Source organism: Amia ocellicauda, chromosome 20, assembly GCF_036373705.1.
Source record: "Amia ocellicauda isolate fAmiCal2 chromosome 20, fAmiCal2.hap1, whole genome shotgun sequence".
NCBI lineage: Eukaryota > Metazoa > Chordata > Actinopteri > Amiiformes > Amiidae > Amia > Amia ocellicauda.
Genome location: NC_089869.1, coordinates 1,413,955 through 1,435,675, shown reverse-complemented (window position 1 = coordinate 1,435,675; position 21,721 = coordinate 1,413,955). Strand labels below are relative to the sequence as shown.

The 21,721-nt window shown below is 36.3% G+C and overlaps 2 protein-coding genes across 4 annotated transcripts in view; one reads left to right on the top strand and one right to left on the bottom strand.

The window, feature by feature from the left end:
• lcor (ligand dependent nuclear receptor corepressor) overlaps positions 1-14,958 on the top strand; it is a 142,952-nt gene extending 127,994 nt beyond the window's left edge. For all 3 annotated transcript variants that reach the window (XM_066693366.1, XM_066693365.1, XM_066693367.1), the window contains one exon: positions 7,836-14,958. In XM_066693366.1, coding sequence (XP_066549463.1) covers positions 7,836-11,958 — 4,123 coding nt within the window. In that variant the 3' untranslated portion in view covers positions 11,959-14,958. The remainder of the gene's footprint in view (positions 1-7,835) is intronic.
• A 2,533-nt stretch (positions 14,959-17,491) lies between these two features.
• LOC136715947 (slit homolog 1 protein) overlaps positions 17,492-21,721 on the bottom strand; it is a 209,423-nt gene continuing 205,193 nt past the window's right edge. Inside the window, exon 37 of the mRNA XM_066693370.1 lies at positions 17,492-21,441. Within this exon, the coding sequence (XP_066549467.1) occupies positions 21,203-21,441 (239 nt within the window). The 3' untranslated portion in view covers positions 17,492-21,202. The remainder of the gene's footprint in view (positions 21,442-21,721) is intronic.

Below are 21,721 nucleotides of genomic sequence, written 5' to 3'. Positions count from 1 at the left end.
GTCTACTTTTAAATGTTCCCAAATGTTCAGCTTCAACCACATTGCTGGGTAGTTTGTTCCAGATTGTGACAACTCTGTGTGAAGAAGTGTCTCCTGTTTTTCATCTTGAATGCCTTGAAGCCCAATTTCCATTTGTGTCCCTGGGTCCATGTCCCTGCTGATCTGGAAAAGCTACTCTGCTCTGATGTGGTTGATGCCTTTCATGATTTTGAAGACTTGAATCAAGTCCCCACTTAGTCTCCTCTGTTCCAGGGTGAAAAGGTTCAGTTCCCTCAGTCTCTCCGAGTAGGACTTTCCCTTCAGACCTGGAAAAAGTCTGGCTGCTTGCCTCTGAACAGCCTCTAGAGCAGCAATATCTTTCTTGAAGTGTGGAGCCCAGAACTGTACACAGTATTCCAGATGAGGTCTAAGTAATGCATTGTAGTCTTAACATTACTTCCCTTTTTTTATTTTTTATTCTACACTTTTGACAATATACCCTAACATTCTGTTTGCCTTTTTTATTGCTTCCCTACAATTGTTTGGATGGAGAAAGGTGAGGAGTCCACATAGACTCCTAGATCTTTCTCATGCGTTACTTCATCTAGTTCTATTCCTCCCATAGTGTAATTATAGTGGACATTTTTATTGCCTGTGTGTAATACCTTGCACTTGTCCACATTTGAATTTCATCTGCCAGGTGTCGGTCCACAACTGAATATTATCTAATCCCTTTGAATAGCCTGTGCTGCCGAGATTGTATCTGCTGAGCCACCTATTTTAGTATCATCTGCAAATTTGACAAGTTTGCTAACTATCCCAGAGTCCAGAGATCATTAAAATAGATTACAAAAAGCAAAGGCTCTAATACTGATCCTTGTATACTGAGCTTGTATGTGGTAGCCAGATAATATTTTGTTTTTCTTTAAATCACTGTTTGATGCGTTTTTAATGGGGCTTTCTTTTGTCTTCAAACATCATTGGTAACTGTCCTGTAGCAAAAACAGAAATGGACTTCAAAAATCTGTATTTTTATTATGTAAAGGTTCTTATGATGAAAGGATTTATAACTGTTGGTTTCTGTGGCTCTGACGAAACCTTTGAGTATATCTGTCCTTGATGGTTCTAATGGACTGCACAGAAAAAAGGCTACTTGTATAAATATGGGCCTTGGGGTAACAGATTTATTTAACAAAAAATGTCACCCCAACCCTGGTTCAAATTTTATAACACTAAACATATTTTTAAATGTTTGAGAATTCATTTCCCAAGAAGAGTCTTGTGTAAGCTGCTATACATGTATTTGAATTCAGTTGTTAGCTTGGATTCTTGATAACTGCAACTTCCCTTTAATTGATATAAAACACACTATTCAATTCTAGTTTTTGTTCAACAGTCCTCAGGAGTTCCAAGCAAAATTTAGAGGCACCCTGGACATTATCCAGAACCTTCCATTGAAGTTTTCACTGTTGAATCATTTTTCAGGAGTTATGAAAATACTTTCTCATCAGTGAATGTAAAATTAAGATAAACATAAACACTGAACATTTGTTTAAAGTATATATAGTGAGAGAATGAATTAATATAAATGTGTGTATGTGTATATATGTGTATATATATATATATATATATACATACATACATACATACATATATGTATGTATATGTGTGTATGTGTATATATGTATGTATATGTATATATGTTTGTGTATATATATATATATATATATATATATATATATATATATATATATATATATATATATATATATATATATATATATATATATATATATATATAGTCTGTATATGTGTGTGTATGTGTATATATATATATATATATATAGTCTGTATATGTGTGTGTATGTGTATATATATATATATATATATATATATATATATATATATATATATATATATATATATATATATATATATATGTGTGTATATATGTGTGTATATGTATATATATGTGTGTGTGTATGTATATGTGTGTGTGTGTATATATATATATATATATATATACTTTTTATTTAAGAATGTATGTGTGTGGTTACTGGTGATGAGAAGGGGATTCAAATCCTCCCTTTTTATAATGAGGGAATAAAAGGTTATCAATTTAGACAAATTTCACCCACTGAGTTGTCAAGCCATCTCCATTTTCTTTTACAGTTTAGTTGACTTTGAAGTTTGATTGTGGGGCTAATAAGCTGGAAAATGTAGGAGTGTGTGTGTGTGTGTGTATATGTGTGTGTATATGTGTGTGTATATATATATATATATATATATATATATATATATATATATATATATATATATATATATATAAACTCTGTATAGACAATATATTTATGGAAAACAAAAAGCTGGGTTGGGAGGGAATTTGTAAATAGTACTAAACCAGTATCAGCACTATCATTCCATGTCTGTATTTTGCAGGTAGGTGTAAATCAGAAATCTCAGAAATTCAGTGTCTGCTTAGAATCTTTTCAGAACCTGCATTGTTAAATAAATACATCAGATGGCTACACTGGTTGCTAATATAAATATTTTATTTTATATATCTGTCATGTATAATGTGTGTGTGAAAGAGAAAATGATTTGTTAATTTCTTTGCATGCTAGTCAATGTTTGCAACAAAACATTAAGCTGCATTAACACTGGTTTTGTTTGTCTCAGCAGTCTTTAGAGAATTTAAAAACACTGGAGATTTTGCAAGACACTCCTTTTGCTTAGTCAAGCTTAGAAACTTAAAATAATGTACCATGGTTTTTAGATCCATTCTCTAATGAAGAGGCACAGTGAAGATGTGTAATGCTGGTACTGCTGTTTCTTACCCTTGCTTACAATGCTTTTTTTTTTCTTTTTTCTTGTACTAAGTAAATAGTGTGTGTGAAATCTCTCACGCTGTCTCTTTTAATTATGTGCTTGTTATTCCATTGTTAGCTGTTAGAAAAAAAAAAAAAGAAAAGGATCCACAGATTTGTGTGAATCTATTTGTACATACAGATTACAAGGCTCCAATCTATCTCACTGTTAAAAAAATAATAATTAAAAAAAAAAGTAAGGAAAAACCCTCAGGGACATTTTACACACTACTCTCACTCGATTCAGGTACCTTATCTAGATTCTGAAGCCTAGCAGTGACTTTTTTTTTCTTATTAAAATAAAAGGAAAATGTGCCTAAAGAGAGGTACATTTTTGTTTTGTTTTTAAATTTAATGAATGTCAATTTTAAACTCAGTTCAGGTAAAATATTAGCCAAACGGTGTTTTAAGCTGCATTAATCTCTCCAGCACACAGTGCCTCAGACACTTAAATAGTGGCATTCTATTATTTTACTACTGCTGAACAGATTATTTGGGGTCCTGTTCTCTGGGCATCTTATCCCATTTATACCATTTTTTATTTTTATTTTTTATTTTTTTTATTTTAAAGCATATCTCTTAACTCCAGTGCATCTGTGTTAGATTCAGTATTTTATTTAGGTTTTGTGTGGTTGTATTTCTTGTTGGAAAAGCAAAAACACTTAAAATAAAGATCTGCAGTCTCATAAGGAATGATTTTAACTGTAAAATTATCCATCCAGTACATTTTATTATTACTTGAAAAATATATATATATAGTGACTTATGTGTGTTTTGCTACATTTGCAAGATTGCCATGAAAAGTGAATGCATCTGTGGGATGGTGCTGGGGTGGCATTGTTTCCAGAAAAGTAGGTTGACTCGAGTGGCCATAGTCGTCATCTTGTCCAGTTGTTTTGGATTGAACTACCGTCAGTTGTACCCATAGGAATAAGCGTTGTTAGAATAATTTTTTATTTATTTAAATATTGGAGCTACTTGAAAGTGGGCAGCTCTTTTTGATAGTGATGCATCAGTTATTATTTTATTTCTTAGCAGACACCCTTATCCACTTTTATCCAGAATTCTGGCTGCTTTATGAAGCAAAGTAATACCATTCAAGGAATAAATGTGCTTACATGTCTTTTACATGGCCTTTAAAGAAAGCTAAATGCAAAACTTAGTATTGTAAAACAGACTATTACGTACAGTTTAGTTTTCCAGTTAAAACCTGACTAAATTCCCAGCAATATGTATTTTTAACATACTGATAAAGGAACCATTCGCAAAGGGGACCAATGTTCTTGTTTTGGTTTTTGTATAGTTTTGTTGTATTTTTTTACAAAAGAAATTGTACATTCCTGGTAAGGTGGTGCTGGTTGGCAATGTTAGTGCTTACAAAACAGGAGTTATGGCTGCTTTTGGACAAGGATGTAAATTACATTAGATGTATAACATTGAAATTCTTACATGATTGCTTGGAATTACTGCATGAAATTTACAACGTATATTTCAGGTTTCAGTTTTTCTTTGAAAGAAACGTATCTTTGTTTTAAAATACCTCATTCCATTAGCTCAGCTGAAGAGCACTTTGAAAACAATGATCCTGGTTCTTTTTTTGGTTCAGTCAGATGTTCAGAAAACAGGCACTCCAAAAACGTAATGGACCTCATTTCAATATTTACTGTTTACAGTTTGACAGAATTGTATAATTTAGTATTTTATTATTTTACTGTAGTTTATGTAATTGTTTTTATTTTTGTACTCTGTGATTTGACTTTTATTCCAGGCTATGATCAATGTCTATATAGTAGAGCACTTAAAAGATCACAATAATCATGTTGGTTTGATTGCACTATTTTTTCTTTTTTTTTTCTTTAATGCAATTCTGATTTAAAACTGGACTAATAAAAATAAGCCGTCTCCTAATTTATGTGATATATAATTTATTTTTTATTTTTATTTTTTTGTTTAGTTTTTTTGTTTTTTGCATTGAAAGTCAGGCAACGCTGATTAATTGTCTTTGTGCATGTGTAAGATTTTACTGGTTATGTTATATATTAGAAAATACCATTTTCGCAACACATTTCAGCTGTAACGTTGTGTAAGGTAGTATTCACTGGATGCTAGAATCATTTCTTTTCAAAACCACTATTCTTCTAATAAATTTTGTTGTGAAAATATACTTGTTTTTTTGTTTTTTTACTCTGTGCTAGTAGTAGTTTTTGTGTGAGGGGTAGAAGCTACTGCCAGTACTTCAATATTTGTCCCTACAGGTTCTTACTAGTTTTGTTTTAAAAAATAATGCTAAAACATGCATTCAAGAATATAATGTTAGGACTAGCTTTGAAGACCATTGTGACTGACAAATAACACCCCTATTTAAGGGTTACAAAATGACACCCTTATACCAAATATTAATCTCAAGCTGTGATGAAGATAAAAGCAACCGTGCTAATTAAGAGGTTCCTGAATATTTTGATGTCACAGTTCTGCTGAAGGGTATATGGATTGTTCACTTATTAAATAAATTATTGAAAAAGTAAATGGTAATATTCATACGCATTTTAGCAAATGGGGCTTTGTATGATTTAAGTAGAAAAGCCAAAGCAAAACTGCCCAAAATCCCTTTAGTATAATATGAACTCATGAGAGGTTCCTGCTGAGGGGAAACATTGTAGCAGCTTATAGCTCATCTATGATTACAGTGCTAATAATAAAAATGACTGAATAAATGCCTATTACCCAAGTGTACATTTTGTACTTTGCAGTTAAGTTCTTGGCTTAAGAAAGGAATAGTCTTTTTGTATAGATAATGTTTCATATTACATGTACATTTATGGTTGTAGTCAATTTATAGTAGTGTCTTTGTGTGTCTGGTGTACATGTATGCAGTAAGCTGTAAATGGCTAGATATCCCAGGGTAACCCCTTGCAGGTTAGATAGGTATTTGAGAGGAAATAATTCATACCATTGATATTGGTTTAGTTTGGAATTAACCAGTAATTTGAACATACTTGGCAAGTTCTGGCAATCCAGATGTTTTTGTCTTTTTAAATGATTTAATATGAATTAAAGTACTTTGAAACCATTATTCTCCATTATGCTTTGCTCTCAAAATGTAAGATATAATTTGTTATCAGTAGGGGAATATATTCCCCTACTGAAAATATATTATTAATATATTATATATTATTATTTGCATAGCACCCTTCACAGGGTAGCTACAGAGCGCTTTACAGATTGATAAACAAAACCAACAACAAAATAAATAAACCATAAACAGTTTATAAAATAAACCAGAGGAGAGAGAAATGAAACGTATAAAGAATTCAATCTCAAGTCCTTGGGGTCTGATTTTCCAGAATTTCATGAGGGTTTTATTATTGCAGAACATTTTTAGTATACAACCCTCCCCTCCTATAAACTGTTTTCATTTGAAAAACTACAAAATGTGAGATACTATATTGAAAACTGATTGTTTTAGGCATAAAAAACTCTTCAACCATCTTTGGAAAATCAGGCCCTTAGGATTGTAGAGTATTCATTTGCTTATATCTCCCTGAAAAGCTATGCAGAACTACCTGAATTTTTCATTTTACTCAGCATCAGTGCTGAACAACTCTTGTCCTGGAGCTTGGTAAGTATGTATTATTTCTGTACATCTGGAACATTTTAATTAACTCTGCTATTACTGCTGTGTCAGATCCACTATCTTGTTCAAATCACTTGTCATGTTCCATAGTAATACACAATGAAACTTATCTTCCTTCATAAGATTTCCAGGTCTCTTATGTATTTTGATGATTTTCATGTATGTTTTGGTCACCATTTGGAACACAAGGACTGTTCTGGGTTCCTTACTATCTCACACATTTGTTGTTATTATTATTATTATTTGTCTTTAATTTTTGGGGGGTCAAATTAAACATCAGTTGTGAAATTATCAACAATCTTCAAGATGTTTTACCCAGTACTTGTTATATTTATAAGTTCTGCTTAATTGATATTCAGTTCTTTGACACCCATGGGAACCCATCCAGGGTCTGGAAAGCATGATTACATATTAAATCAACTTTATTTAACTAGAAAAGTCCAATTGAGGCAGATTGCTATATACAGTAATAAAGAGAATACAACAGAAGATAATCATTATAGTAATTCTATTTAAAAAAATCAACAAATAGTGATATTAAAATCTCTTTAATATTCAGCAGGTACAGAGATCAGTCAGCATTGTCCAAATCCTTAGAAGAACATTTTCAAGTATAAAATTAAACTTGAAACTCATATTGGTTATGATATGCTGCCAAAAAAACATGTATATATAATAGGATCATAGCATCATTGTACATTACAAAAGACCTTTACTTTGTTCAAGTAAACTGATTTTCCCAATTTCATTATCCTTGTATTTGGCTTGTTAGTTGTGTCATGATTGCAATGGTGATTTGCATAGGGTTCACTACTGAATTATCTTATTTGTATATTATATTCGTATGAAGCATATAATTTCTTCAATGAAACCGTGCTATACATAAAATCACGTAGTTTGTGAATAATTAGTTTTATGATTTAGAAATCTGCTTGATCTATCTTGTGATCTATTTAGCTGTGTAAACCTTATACATATAGCAATTGAAAAATATGCAACTCTGTTTCCCACAAAGGACAAGGAAGACCTTTTACAATTTGATGTCATAAGTGTTATTGAATTATACTCAAGTTTGACATTTTAAATATAAATTAAGTTGTCTCTTCCTGAAAAAAGGTATCAATAATTTTTAGTACTAAGCCTCTGGGTGTTTGTATTGAGTCCCTGTTGCAGATTAAATAATTACTTGCCTAAAAAAATGATTGTTGTATTACATGACTTGAGATGATTGGCAAAGCCAAAAAAAGTAGTTTAAAATCTAAATTCACTAACTTGTAAAATATACTCTGATTCCTTTAGTTCACTTGGACTCAAAGAGTTTTTTTTCTTCTTTTTTTTGTATTGTCATCTTCTAGTGATTCTGAAGACTTGAGCCTGGCTAAAGTAAAAGATCGGCAGACACCTTCTTCATTGGAGCAGTTCATGGCCAAGCTGTGTCGTCATCACCAGAGACAGATTGTGGATGCTTTGGGGTTCCTACAGACTGAAGTTAAGGCTGCTGAAGTTTCCTCCCTTCCCCCCCCTTCAGCATCCCCTAAAGTGACTTCAGAAACAGGCTGTAGCCCTGTCTTTCAGCTGCAAAACACTGGGGTCCCATGCACTGAGCAAGCAATCTCTTCCCCCACAGGAAGCGTTAACGATTTGTTAGAAGTGGCTGCCCCAAAATCTGCGGTTTCATTGCCAGAACCCAGCTGTGTGAATGCAGGTCTGAAAGATACCTCTTCCCAAGTCTCAAATTCTTCTGCTTCTAACCTTCACTCTCTAGCCTCTGCAGGTGGTACAGACTTGAAATCTCTGCAAAGTGACAGGAAAGAGAGAGAAAACATTTGGCAAAGTGGTGGTCTAGCCACTGTCAAGTCAGGTAGTATTCCAGACTCTTCTCCCACTGTTGTCAGCACTTTAGATGAGCTGAAATGCATTTTTGAAACTCCATTGCATCCAAACAGGAAAGAGCAGAATCTTGAGGAACTTGGGCCATCACTGGGAAGGCATGACCAGTGTTACACTCAAATATATCACACTGAACGTCAATGTTCCTCTGGAGATACCAAAGATATGTGGGATAGACCAAGTCCTGTCAAAAGAACCACAAAGTCAAGATCCCCGGTCTCTCCCAAGACAGCCCGAAAGAGCCGAAGGGGACCTTACCCTAGGCCCAGAGATAACCAGTGTGACATTGTTTACATTAGCAAGCCTATAACTGAATGTCCGCTTGAGCCACAAAAGCCTGTGTACTCACGGGGCAATGCAAGGAAAAGCACAAGAGGACACATGTACAGCGAGGAGACCTGGGAACTGAAAACTGTTCGCACTCTGGCTCAGAAATCTGGTACCAATGGAAAGGGCAACTGTCCTGCTCTGATGCCAGATTCCATCACTTTAGTGACCCCAAAACAGGTTACTAAGCCAGATAGTGTCCCTCCAGTGGATATACCATTTGTTGGAGGATGCAGAGAGACCATTGGGCAGAAGGCACCATCAAAGCAATTGGTGGTGAAGGAAATTACTGGCGATGTGTATGCAGGGGCTACAGAGGCAGAGCTGATCGTGGAAACCAGTCAAACAGGCCAACAACAGCTCAAAGACCAGACATCTCCACCTCTTAAAGCTCTGCTGACTTTGGTAAGGCAACAAAGTAAGGAGTCAGAGCAGCAGCAGTCAAAAATGTTTTTTGATAAGAATGCCACTGGCATAGTACCTATACAGAATGATACATCCACTATAGAGTGGTCTAGTGAAAATAAGGAGGAGAAAATACAATTTCAAGATTTTGTCAAATTGGTAGAAGTGGCTAGTATCGGTGAGTCCAGGCCAAATATTGTTTTGGAGAATGTTGGCCAAAACAGTGACCGTGAGTCTCATCCTGAAGCAATATCCATGTCTCCTTTGCCAGCATCTAATGATTCTGTCATCTTAGAGGACAAAAAGACAAGCAATGTATCTGGAACACAAGAAAATAATCAGGAGCTCCAGAATGCTGAAGCTGATGATTTACATTTGACAAATTATGTTATTGCAAGCAGTGAAAGTATTTCAGAAGGAGAAATGCAAGAGCAGGATACTGGTAAAAGTACCACTGTCTGCTGTTCAGACAATTATGATGGTGCATTACCAGAAGAAATGCATATTCCTGTTGAAGAAACAGTAGCAGTGGAAGAAGTAGCAGCTGATGCAACAGTGGTAGAAGAAACAGTACTAGTAGAAGCTGTAGAAGAAACTGCTTTGAAGTTGGAACTTGAAGAGAATGAAAATGGGGAGAAGGCAGAACTGAGTACTCCTGACAGTTTATGCTCAAAAAGAAGTACTGAAGATCCTGCAGCTTCTGACAGATGCCTGCGGAGTAAGCAGCGGTTATGCAGTTCTGAAATGAGACTCTCTAGAACACAAGATAATCCATCCAGTTCTTTGCACATTCCAGGAATTCAGGACAACCCTGTGTCAAAAACATCCCGCAGATCAATAGATCTGAAAGAGGCAGGTCTTGGTAGAGGCCTCCATAAAACATTGGATAGCGTCAATTACCTACTTAGTAAACAACAGTCTTCCTTGGATGTCAAAAGTGAGGAGAGTGGAGTATGGACAAGACAAAACCACAAATCCAGATTAGCAAAGGAACTGGAGAAGGATGGGGAACTGGGACATGGCAGTAGAGCTTCCAACCACACAGGACACTCTGACACAAAGAAAGATGGGCATCTGATACAGTGTAGTCCTAACTCTAAAACAAATGTAGTGCATCGTCTCATGGAAGGAGTGGAATCACCTGCTTTGAATAATGAAATAGCTGGAGCTTATATCAGTGAACCTTCTTCTGAAAATAACTTGAATGAACCTATAACAATGCTGTCTCCGAGAGAGAATAATTGTAGAAGAATAGTTAAACCCTTGACCTCAGCAGCGTTAATGAGACATAAGAAGCTAGTACTTAGATCCCACAGCTTGCAGCATTCAGCAGCATCATCAGTCAGTGCAACAAAATTGGAACGGAAGTCCAAACATAATAGCGATAATGTTAAAGCTGTGACTGAGAAAAGCTTGCAGTTACAGAATAAAGACTTTGACCTTTTTGGCTTGAAGAATCTTGACCTCTCAGTGGAAGATCCACCTAAATTCCTGGAAGCTCTAACAGAGGAAGAAAATCAGGGACTCATCACCAACTTGAATACCAAGTATGACAAAATGCAAAAAGGCTGGGTCCAGATGGACAAAGAGGGTCAGCCAGCACCAAAACCAAAAAACAAGGCAGACAGGCTCAAAGAAATTTGGAAGAGTAAGCGAAGGGTTCGTAGACCGAGAGCTTTAGATCAACAGAAGTTCTCCCCAGTACAGATGCTCTTCATGAAGACTTTCAGTTTGGCCAACATCTGTCGATGGTTCTTACAAACAACTGAAACAAAGTCCCTTGTTATTGTCAAAAAGGTAAATACAAGACTTCCTTCTGAAACTCAGCTTTGCTTTCATAATTCCTCTAGTGCTGCCAGTTCTTCTCATGGAGTCTACCCCAGTTCTCAAGCTGAGCGCTTGAAAAAACATCTGAAAAAATTTGCAATTGCCTCCCCCGCTAAGAACAATTTAAAGAACCAGAAACTCATTGCTAGAGCTAGGCAGGAAGATGGTATATGCAGTAAAGGGAAGGAAAAAGTGAAAGAATTGACCACAGCCACCCGTATCACCACCAAGCCCAACAGTAACCATGCTGGTCCCAAAACACAGGTTATTAAAAACCAAAAGGCCACTCAAAATGCCAAGAGCCCTGCAAGCGCCAGAATCCTAAGGAAATACTCCAACATCCGAGAAAAACTGCAAGTTCAACAGCACAAGCTCAAGACAAAAGGTGCTTCTAGAAAGGACCTTAAGAGTACCAGTATGAACCCTTTGTTGTCTCCAAAGCTTGCCTGTAAATCTCAATTAGCAGGACTAGGAAAGAAGAAATTGGTTCCTTCCAAAGGCGGCAACAAGGACAAAAATGGAGGCAAACCAAACAAGGCTGATCCCTCCTCTGTTAATAAAAGAAGCAAGAGCAGCAGCAGTAGATTAGCACATTTGAATAAAAATGGTCGGGAAGTCAAGGTATCACGGAAGAAAAATAATTCACGGCCACTGGGAACTCTGAAACCACAGAAAACTGCTGCAGCACCTGCAGTGGTGGCCAAATCACAATGCAAAGTGGTGATTTCTCCAAAAGATAATAAAAAAATCAAAAGACACTCGATGCAAGAAGTGAGAGCTTTAAGGGGCATGCAGGCAAATGCCAGTGGAACAAAAGGACAGAAAAATCGAGCATCAGACAGTACCCTTTCTCAAAAGAACAAGGCAGCTGTCATTCCATCAACTTCACAGGATCAAGTACTGACTCGGTCTCAGAGGAAGATGGAAGCCGTTTCCTTAGAGAGTGTGGGGCCACAGTACCCTAGAAAAAGAGGGAATGACCTTAAACCCAAACAAGCAAAACGTACCAGGACATCACTTTTCAAATGATAGACTCATGGGATATACAAAATGATTGGGTGACATTCTGGTTGTTTTGGAAGATCCCTGGGTGGGCATGGTGGGGAAAATTACTTTTTCATGGGGAGAGGGGCATCAATGTAAACTGTTGTAAAACTAACATGCTTTTTTTTTCTTCTTCAAAACTTTGCATTAAAGATGTAAAAGCTGTTCCATAAGCTCAGCCAAACTTTTAAGTTGAAAATGGGAAAGGAAAAAACAAATCAAATGCAGGTTACAGGAAGTAATTGTATTTAAAGTAAATTGTAGCGAGTGTATTTACAATGTATGTCTGTGAGAGTGTATGGTAGAGGGTGATCTTGGGTTTTGAGCCCCGTTTGAGGTGCTGCTGAGGCATTCGAGTCCTCCAGTTTTGTATTTACACAGCTTGCAATCAAAGTTGAAGATGTTTAAGGATTTTGGCAGGTGAGGGGACAGTGCCTTATTTATCATTTTTAAAGTAATAAAATGTATAACTTCGAGTAAGGCTTGCTTTTATACTTGTTGCACAAAGACATGTACTGTAGGGGAAGGAGAAGCAGCCTGTACGCGCACAAAGTCTACTCCTACAAATTTCTTGGTCCGTCTTCATGCAAAGTCAAGTCCCACCCCAATCCCTGTAATTCTTGAATGTTATTCTTTTTAATGTTGTGAAGCAGTGTTGAGGTTTATACCCTGCTAAAAAGCTATCATTCTTTTGTATATTTTGATTTGAATTGTCTATCTGAAGTAGGGATAAACCAGTCTTTATCACAGCTGCCACAGGCTACACTCTTACATTCTGTGAAGATTAGCTTTTATGTTTAATAATTATGATGTACATATATACTTATTGTGATTGTAATCCCATGTTTTGGCTTCCCTGTGTTTTTTTTTTTGTGTGTTTTTTTTTAATGTTTTGTGTTTATTTGTTTAAGTATTTTAACTCCCCTATTTATATAAGTCATCAGGTGCTTTTCATCCTTTCCCTTTGTTTCAATTTCTATTTTACAGTATAATCTATCTAATGTATGTACAGTAGGTTCCTTGCCTCAATACTGAAAGCTGCCTGCATTCCACTGCTGGGTAAAACAAAAAAGTATATAGGGTATATTACAGGGAATCATTTTTGTGATGTTGGCAATCTTGGTATGTAATATTTCTTCACCAGCCAACTCTTTAGGACAGACAGTGAAATTTTGCACCCAAATATGCATATTCAATCTAAGCTGTTTAATGGATTAAGATTCTTGTTTCAGGTGGGGTTGGGTGGGGGGGAAGGTGGTTGGGGATATAGTATTGCAACAAATTGAGGAATGGGCATTCTGTTTGAGTCTGTGTTTTTTTCTGCATCTGATGTTTCTGATGTTCCACATCTCCACTTTTCCTTATCAATAGATACACTGCTACAAAGCTTAGCTGCATTTGTTGGCTGAAGCTTTTGTTCTACTCCAGTATAATGTACTCATCTTATTTTATCCAAACCGTAAAATCACAAGGTATAATGACCAGCAAGCCAGGTCTACCCTTGAACCGTTAGTGTTGAGTGCCCAAAAGTGAGAAAGGGGGAGACTGAATATCTTATATGTATGCATGTTGTGCATATTGAAAGCAACCAGTGGTACTTCTCCATCTACTACAGGTGAACAATTAAACGTCTCTGCATCATATGGATTAAATCCCTTAAAAGCAGAAAAAAGCAAGGTCAGTGGAAAAAAAAAATGTATAGAATGTGCTTTAAAGATCACATGGCATTCAAAGTAGCATTACCTTTTTTACTGCAAAAATAAATCTTTCAATATTCTCTGTAATCTTCTTGTCAGTTCTACTCTGGGATCAAGAATGGCAGCTTTCAACATTATTTGAAAAATCCTTTTGTTTAAACTCTTTGGTTCCTGCAAGTTTTTAATTAAACTATTATGCATGAGGTGCAAGTATGTCAGATTTAATCATTTACAGGTGTTATAATTATATGCTTACTTCCATGTTTCAACTTTTTCATAAGAGAACTTGCTTTAAATCAGTGGTTTTCCACTCTAGTCCATGAGTTCCTGTCTCTTGATTTTTCTCTCAGCTGAGCTCTACGGTTCTATAATTGCAGTTGACAGTAATTAACTAAATTAGATATGAACATGAGCATAAACCTGCAGATGCAGGGGTACCTCCAGATCAGGGTTGACAACCACTGATTGTTTACAGGGAAGAAAATAAAATCTGCCCATTAGAAATTTAAAGCTGTAGGACTGACCAAATGGATGCTTCAGACCATAACAGATCAAACTTACGTTTAAGGTCTCCTACCTTTTAAATAAGCAGTTAATTCAAAAATATGTATGGTACTTCAGGAACCAGAGAATTTGGACATGCAAAATACTTTAAAGCAATATGTAAAACCCAGTGTGAAGCTGGGAGCAGGGTGGGTCACCTTAATATCATAGACTGAATTTTTTCGGATTAGGAGAATGCTGCAAGTACACCAGACATCTCTACAGTGGTTTGGTGGAGATGGGAATCTCAGACCTTCTGAAGCTGTTGATGGCAGGGAAGGGGCTAGGCAGCTGTGTTAATCCTCACTTTAGAACACAGTGCCTCCTGGTGGCAATTCATCATGTATGGAATCTAATTGCATTTTGAACATCATTCCCTAAATTTCCAATATTGACCACACATTCACTAGAATGACACATTTGTGTTGTCCTCTTTTGCACTGCATTGGACTTTGTTTCTAACAAGAGATGTTCACACATTTGTTGGTGGATAGCATCTATGAACTTTTAATATATGGTGTAACTAATCCAAAACCAAGCAGTTTAGTGAACAGAAAGTCCAGATGTCAAATTGAATGTCTGCGGTTCACATACCCTTTCAAATCTGTCTCGGAATCAAGTGTGTTTTTTGTTCTTTGACTGATTTATATTGAAATTGTTTTGACAGCATGAATATTAAAGTAGTTCTAAATGACTATTCACTTATTTTTGGTTTGTTTATGTAATACACTAGCCTGAGACAGTACTTTTGGTGTACGTGTGAGATTTGTAAGTGATGAATATAGCACAATCTCATAGGTGGACATAACTCACCTCCAGTAAGCTACCATTTTGAATGATAGTGCTTACAATTTATTTCCTTACATACAAGTTTGCCTAATGTTACTTGTTAAGAATATATATATATATATATATATATATATATATATATATATATATATATATATATATATATATATATATATATATATAATTTTAGATTTTTCAATCAAATCTGCTATTGGCAAGGAAACATTGAAACAAAAAATGTGTGAAACCAATTTAAATAAGGGGTTTGCATGTGTATCCCATGTGATACTCTTATACACAGCTCTTTTGTCATGCCAGTTGATAATGCTTTCTATAGTTCCCACTAATACAAGATTCTGTGTGAGTTACACTGATGAATAGCAACTGAGCAAATATTTAATCAGAGACAAAAAAGTGGGGTGAGCTGTAGTTTAAATTGCCCTTTCTACAGATTGAAGCAAGGTTTGTTCAACAGATTTCAATGCTGGTAAGTAAGTATAATAAAATACAAAGACTGGTACTGATAATGCTGTGATGGAAATAATTCAAAGAAATGACTATGGGAATCTCCCAAGTGATTTGTAACAGTGCTGTAGTGCATGGTTTCAACATTTTATTGCAGATAATGTTGGTCATCTGGTTTGGTCTGTTCCCTCGTAATACAAACTGTTGAAGTGCCAGTGATATTTGTGTAGAATGCATCTTTATTTTTATTATTATTATTATCATCATTGACAATGATAATAATTGGAATATACATTGAGAACACTGAGTACTGTACCTCCCTCATAGAAATGAGTGCATGTTGTTCATTCTATATAAAGCACACATGCACAACCATTGCTCTTTGTATTGAATACAACATTCAAAAGATCTTAAGCAGCTTCAAGTGAGGGAAATGAATTGATAACTGCTGTACTTGTTTTTCTGTTCCTTTAGTAGGGTGTGAGTTTATGGTAAGCTTTAGGTTCCATGGACAGATGGTAAGATGGAGATTGGTGGGGTGGAGGGTGAGGGAGGGTCTAACACACATGCTCAATTTGTTGAGATCTCATTTCCTCTCAGTGATTATAAACAAACAAAAAGTGTTTTACGCTGTAGCATAAATCATTATTTCATTAAACACTCTCAACACTGTCAGGGTTTCTGCAAACCCTTCAGATTTAGAGACACATTCTCTCACTGTCACAGTGGCTCGCTTGCCTCACACACTGCCAGCTCCACTCGTACTGCACAGGACGAAACAATCGCATTCACCAGTCCTGACAATTAACTTTGCTCCGATTTGATTTCTGTTGACGACTAAAGAACAATGGGACTGTTTAAACTTGAACAAAAGGGTGTTAGATGTTAAATTATATTTCTGATTTTTTTTATGCAATTGTGATTTTTTTGGGGGGTATTTTGTTTTGTGTGTGTGCGCTAGGGGTGTTAGAGCTTGTACTATGTCATGTCAAAAGGATTAATTTAGTCTGTGAGGACAGATGATGCTCAACTGTTAAGGTCACATATCTGCCTCTTAAATAAAAGTCCAAGGTCCTTTTCATATCCATTATGAAACCTCTCAAAAATATTTTATTCCAATTGGACATGCTGTTAAGTTATTATTATTATTTTTTTGTTTCTCCTGTTCCTACACCATAGATTCAAGAGCAGGGGTTTCCAGCCCTGGTTCAGGAGAGCCCTAATAAAGCAGATTCATAGGTTACCCTTTAAGCATCAATTCAAAAAATACTTTGGAAGATTGAACTCTGATCAATTAAACAGGGCTTATTTTGTTGGATTTCTAATTTAGACGTCATTTAGACCAAACACCTGAAAGCTCTCAAGCAACAGAGTTTTTTAAATGAAAACATTTCTTGCTTTAATGACTAATGTGTTCCCAATCATTATAAAATTGCACATGTAGGAGTGGCCTAAAGATTGGGGCTTTCCAAGAACAAGGTTGGAAAACATGCACTTCTTTCAGTTGAATATCTTGAGGCTGTTAATTGGATGTAAGCACACTGCTCTCCGTCCTGAACTCTCCCAATGTCAAAGTGCTCAGTTTTCCTGTACTTGCTGTCGGACAGCAGCACTCAGTACCCTGGGAATAATGGTCTTAGTCTCCCTAACCGATGGTGTTCCAAACATGAGGAAATGCAAAATTTGTGAATAAGGACAAATTAACTGCTAATTATCATAGTTTTCAGAACCATAGTTCTCGGTGTTATGTGGCCTCCAATAATTGTGCATCCATGAGCTATTTTTGTTGTTACCCAATTGTGTATATTTGAATGAAAATTAATTAAATATTACTATAATATTAAAAGTGCCGGTGTTTTTAATTTGTACATATTGATTTACTTTACAAAGTCCTTTGGTTTTATATGTTGAACATTTTAATAACAAATGGGTTACATGCTATTTTATCAGCAGGAGCTTGGTGTTATGATGAAGTTAGAAGAATCCAGAAGGAAAAGAGCCATTAACAGAGACCTGAAACTCAGTATAGTAAAAGCACACATTGAGTTTTAATGGATGAAAAAGATGGAGTTTCAGTAAACATTTGTTCCTGTACTACATACATTCAGCATGACCGCAATTATTGATAATGACTCGACAATATTCGAGAATCACAAAAAGCAACATAAGCACAAACGCTGGAAAGGCAAGTAGGATTGTGTTTGTGTACCTGTTCATTACAAGAGACTTTGTTCAACTTTCACAAAACAGGGTTCTAAAAGTACAGTTATACAAGATGTTAAAAAAAAAAAAAAATCAACTAACAGATGCTGGATGAAACCACAAAACAGAAAACATCTTAAATTTAAGTGAACCAAATTTGTTTTACCAGGCATCCTCTGTTCTCCAATTGCTTTGGATTTGACTATTTCTTCAGTAGCAAAATAAGGGTGATGACTTCAACAGGCTGGATACAAGCTTTTTGGTATGAATGCTACATTTTCAGTAGTTTATATTCTGGTGTGCACTGTAGAAGACCAGCAGGTCAACCTTTACAAAGAACAATGGCCCGTGTTGTCTTTGAACTCGTAGTTTCTGGAGTACATTCATTGAAACAAAACAAAAGTGAATTGATAATGCACTTCATACAATCTAATCCACACAGGATGTAGAAAACCGTTTACAAAAGGAACTAAATTGTAAATTCATCTGATCTGAAGAGTATGTTTTACAGGGTCCAATTCTGGCTACACATTCCAATCAAATACATCTTAATGCTTGCCTTTTCCTGTATTTTGAATTTCCAGTGTCAGATCCCTTTCTGGGTGTGTTTTTTTCCAAATCTTGTTGCTGATTATAGTCTTTTACCTTAGCTTTATTATACAATATAATGGTATTAAGAACATTATTTATTTGTTGGGTTTATTCATTTTTTGGGTGGGGATTTATTGTGTTGACTTGGAAAAGCATTAAAAGTCTTAAAAGGCTGATGGAGCACTAAATAATTTGAAGTGCTTACTAAAAGCAGGGACAACAGCTAATGTCCACACTAGTATCTTCTGAACAAGGGAAGGTTTAGGATTACAGAATACTGTGTTTGAGCACATACATTCACCTTTCCATCTGCAAACGGCCCCTGACGGATCACTAGTCCTGAATGTTAATGAATACGGCAACATATCTGAGCATGAACAACAGTAGTTGTCCATTCTTTCACACAATGGAACAAACGCAACACAAATGAAACAGGACAGGGGTAAGGTTGGGGTTTGGCGGTGGCACAGTGAAACACTACCCCATTTAAATTTTAAGTAAATTCTTGTAGCGGTTTGTTCTTCAGTAGGGATAATTGAAACTACACAGGAAGTGTGTGTGTGTGTGTGTGTGTGTGTGTGTGTGTGGAGGGGGGGGTCTATTTTATTCTTGTGTTTCTGTCATGACAGTAATAATTAAAGCAGAAGTACAATTAACCGCTCAATCCAAAACAAGAAAAAGCCCCCACCCCCATTTCAACGTACAAGGTACATATATCTATTTTATAGTCATCCATATGGACGTGAAAGGTTAAGGAACTGGGGAATATAATTAAGCTGGAATTGGGGTGGCACAGTGAAACACTACCCCATTTAAATTGTAATTGAATTGAAGATTGAAAACATTGTTTTCAAACTGCAGCTCCTGGTTTTGAAGTGAGTGAGTACTGTCTTGACCTAAATATTTCCAAATTGAGGTTTTGGATAATTTATTTTTTAACGCAAATCTGCAACAATCACTGTTAAATATCTCTAAATCAGGAAAAGCCTTTAATAGAAAAAAAAAAACATTATAAAAAGCAGACTTTCAAATTAATTAGATGTAATATTCACATGGAAGACAACATACACAATATTAAACATTTTCTAGAACAATACTGTCTCCTCCTCCTCAAGGCCAACCATTTCCATACCTTATATTGGCCAATTGTAAACTGGCTTGTTTGAGTGAGTGAAGCAAAGCAAAAAATTAAAACAAACTAAAAGAAACAAAAACAACTAAAGAACCGATCCGATGCCAGAAGCTTCCAAAGAACACAGATTTACTCTTTAACATATAAAAATACTATACCAAAATGAAATACAAATATATATATTAGAATCTGTTAGGCATTTCTGTATAAAGAGAGGGCTAAAGGAGTTAGGTTACATCAGGAAAACAAAAAATACAAAACAAAATATAAGGTAAATGAACACAAAATCATCAAGATAGAAGTTGACAAAAAAGAAACATTCTGCACCTTGTTTTTGTATTAACCCCCTCCCCCCAAAAAAAAAGACAAACAAAAAAAACAGAAAAAGCATAGATATCCATTTCTAAAATCTTCCATACATGCAATTATTTGCACAAGTAATACTGCAGGCAAAAAGGGGAGGAGCTAATAACACTCCTCCTTGTTCACACTGTAAAGAGAAGGGGTGGGGAGGTGTGGCTTAATTAATTAATCCTGTAGCTAGGCAATGTTGGCTTTGTGATAGGCCACTGGGCACTGCCAGCTACACCCAAGATAGCAGAGAATCCACTGTGAAGGACACTGAGAACTCCCTGGGTTCCAAGTCCCCTCTGACAGCCCTTTCACATTAAAACAAGCAGGGTGACCCCACTGCTCAAACAAGAGACCATCTGCTGTGTGTGTGTATGTGTGTGTGTGTGTGTCTGTATGTCTCTTAAATATAGTTCATGATATTAAGTTGTGTGGCATCGTCTAAAGGAATACAAGCATAATGCCCTGTCAAAGAGTAAAATAAATACTAAAGCCACCTTAGAAATTCAGGACCCACACATGCACCTGGCACAGGCTTGTGTAGAATATCCTGCTGAATATGCCAACAAAATACAAAGCAACATTCAAGTGCGATGCATTAAAGACTAAACTGACAGACAGGCAACTCTCACACCACTCGGATTCGATATTACCCCTGTAGCTCTTCAGAAATATAGCTAAGTCAACTGTAGTTGGAGATAAAGCTGTTTGAAGGTTAAAGCAGAAAAGCACCAGGGAATCTGAACTCCAGCTCTGTACGTCCTATGTGCACACTCACAACTCGAATGAGCACTAAATAGAGTCCACTGATGCTATCAACTTGTTTTTCTGTTTGCGCCTGGATGAGTGTATGTATGTGTGCATTTGTGTCTGTGTATCTGCAATATAGGTAAGAGATGTTGTGGGCTACTATGTTTCCACATGTCAAGGACAGTTGGTCGGTCACCCTCATTGATTTACAGATCAGTCTCAACTCTACAGTATTACATGCATACTTGTTCTTCCTACCGAAACTCAGCCTGTCTGATCACACAGTCACATTGTCTAGCCCCTTTAACAAATAGGTTAGTGAAAACAAGAGGATGTTGGGCTGTTGTCTGGAAGCAATGATGGGATGGTCTGCAGGCTGTTAGAAGCCCAGGTCATGGGCTGGCGGGTTCTGCAACAAAGGTTAGACTGCTTGGGCTGGTGGAGAACAGTCTTTTCTAAATGCAACACTTAAAAAAATGTTTTGGAAAAAAACTAAATGTTGCAGATACATTGGTTGTTTTTTTCTTCTTTTTTTTTTTCTTTTGTCAAACACCCTCAGAAGGGAAGTCCTATTTTACAAACATTGCTGTCCATAATATATATATATATATATATATATTTCTTTATACTCTCTCTTTTGCTGTGTGAATGTGTGTGTCTGTGTGTGTGTTGTGTGTTGTGTGGTGGGGAAGGGCGGGGACAGGCTGAGCTATATGCAGCCAACACAGCCGCACTTGATGGTCTTCTCCACATCCTCAGTGAAGGAGGTGCCGTCACTGCACTCAAATGTGTATCTCCGGCGCTTCATCCTCTGACGGGTGCAGCAAGCTCCTGTGTCACAGGCCCCACTGCACTCTACCCAGGACACCGGGCGCGTGCTCTGGCAGATGGTGTACCCGCGCTGCACCTGATAGAAGTCCCTCACTGGCTCCCCACGGCATTCTGACTCTGAATGGTAGAAACCAACAACAATATAATCAAGCCACATCTCCAGAAAATTGAAAATTCACAATAACAATAATAATCTTAGTAAATTGAACTATAATTAGGAATAAATGTATATTTTATTATATATGCTCTTACTGTCTTATTTTACCATAGTAACACTAGGTTGGCCCTGTCACAGCACAGCTATTGGTGGGGGCTGGGTTGTCTCATCAGCACCGGCAGCTGCACCTCATTTAGATGCTCTGCAAAAGGTAGTTAGACACACCTGCGGCACTCTCAC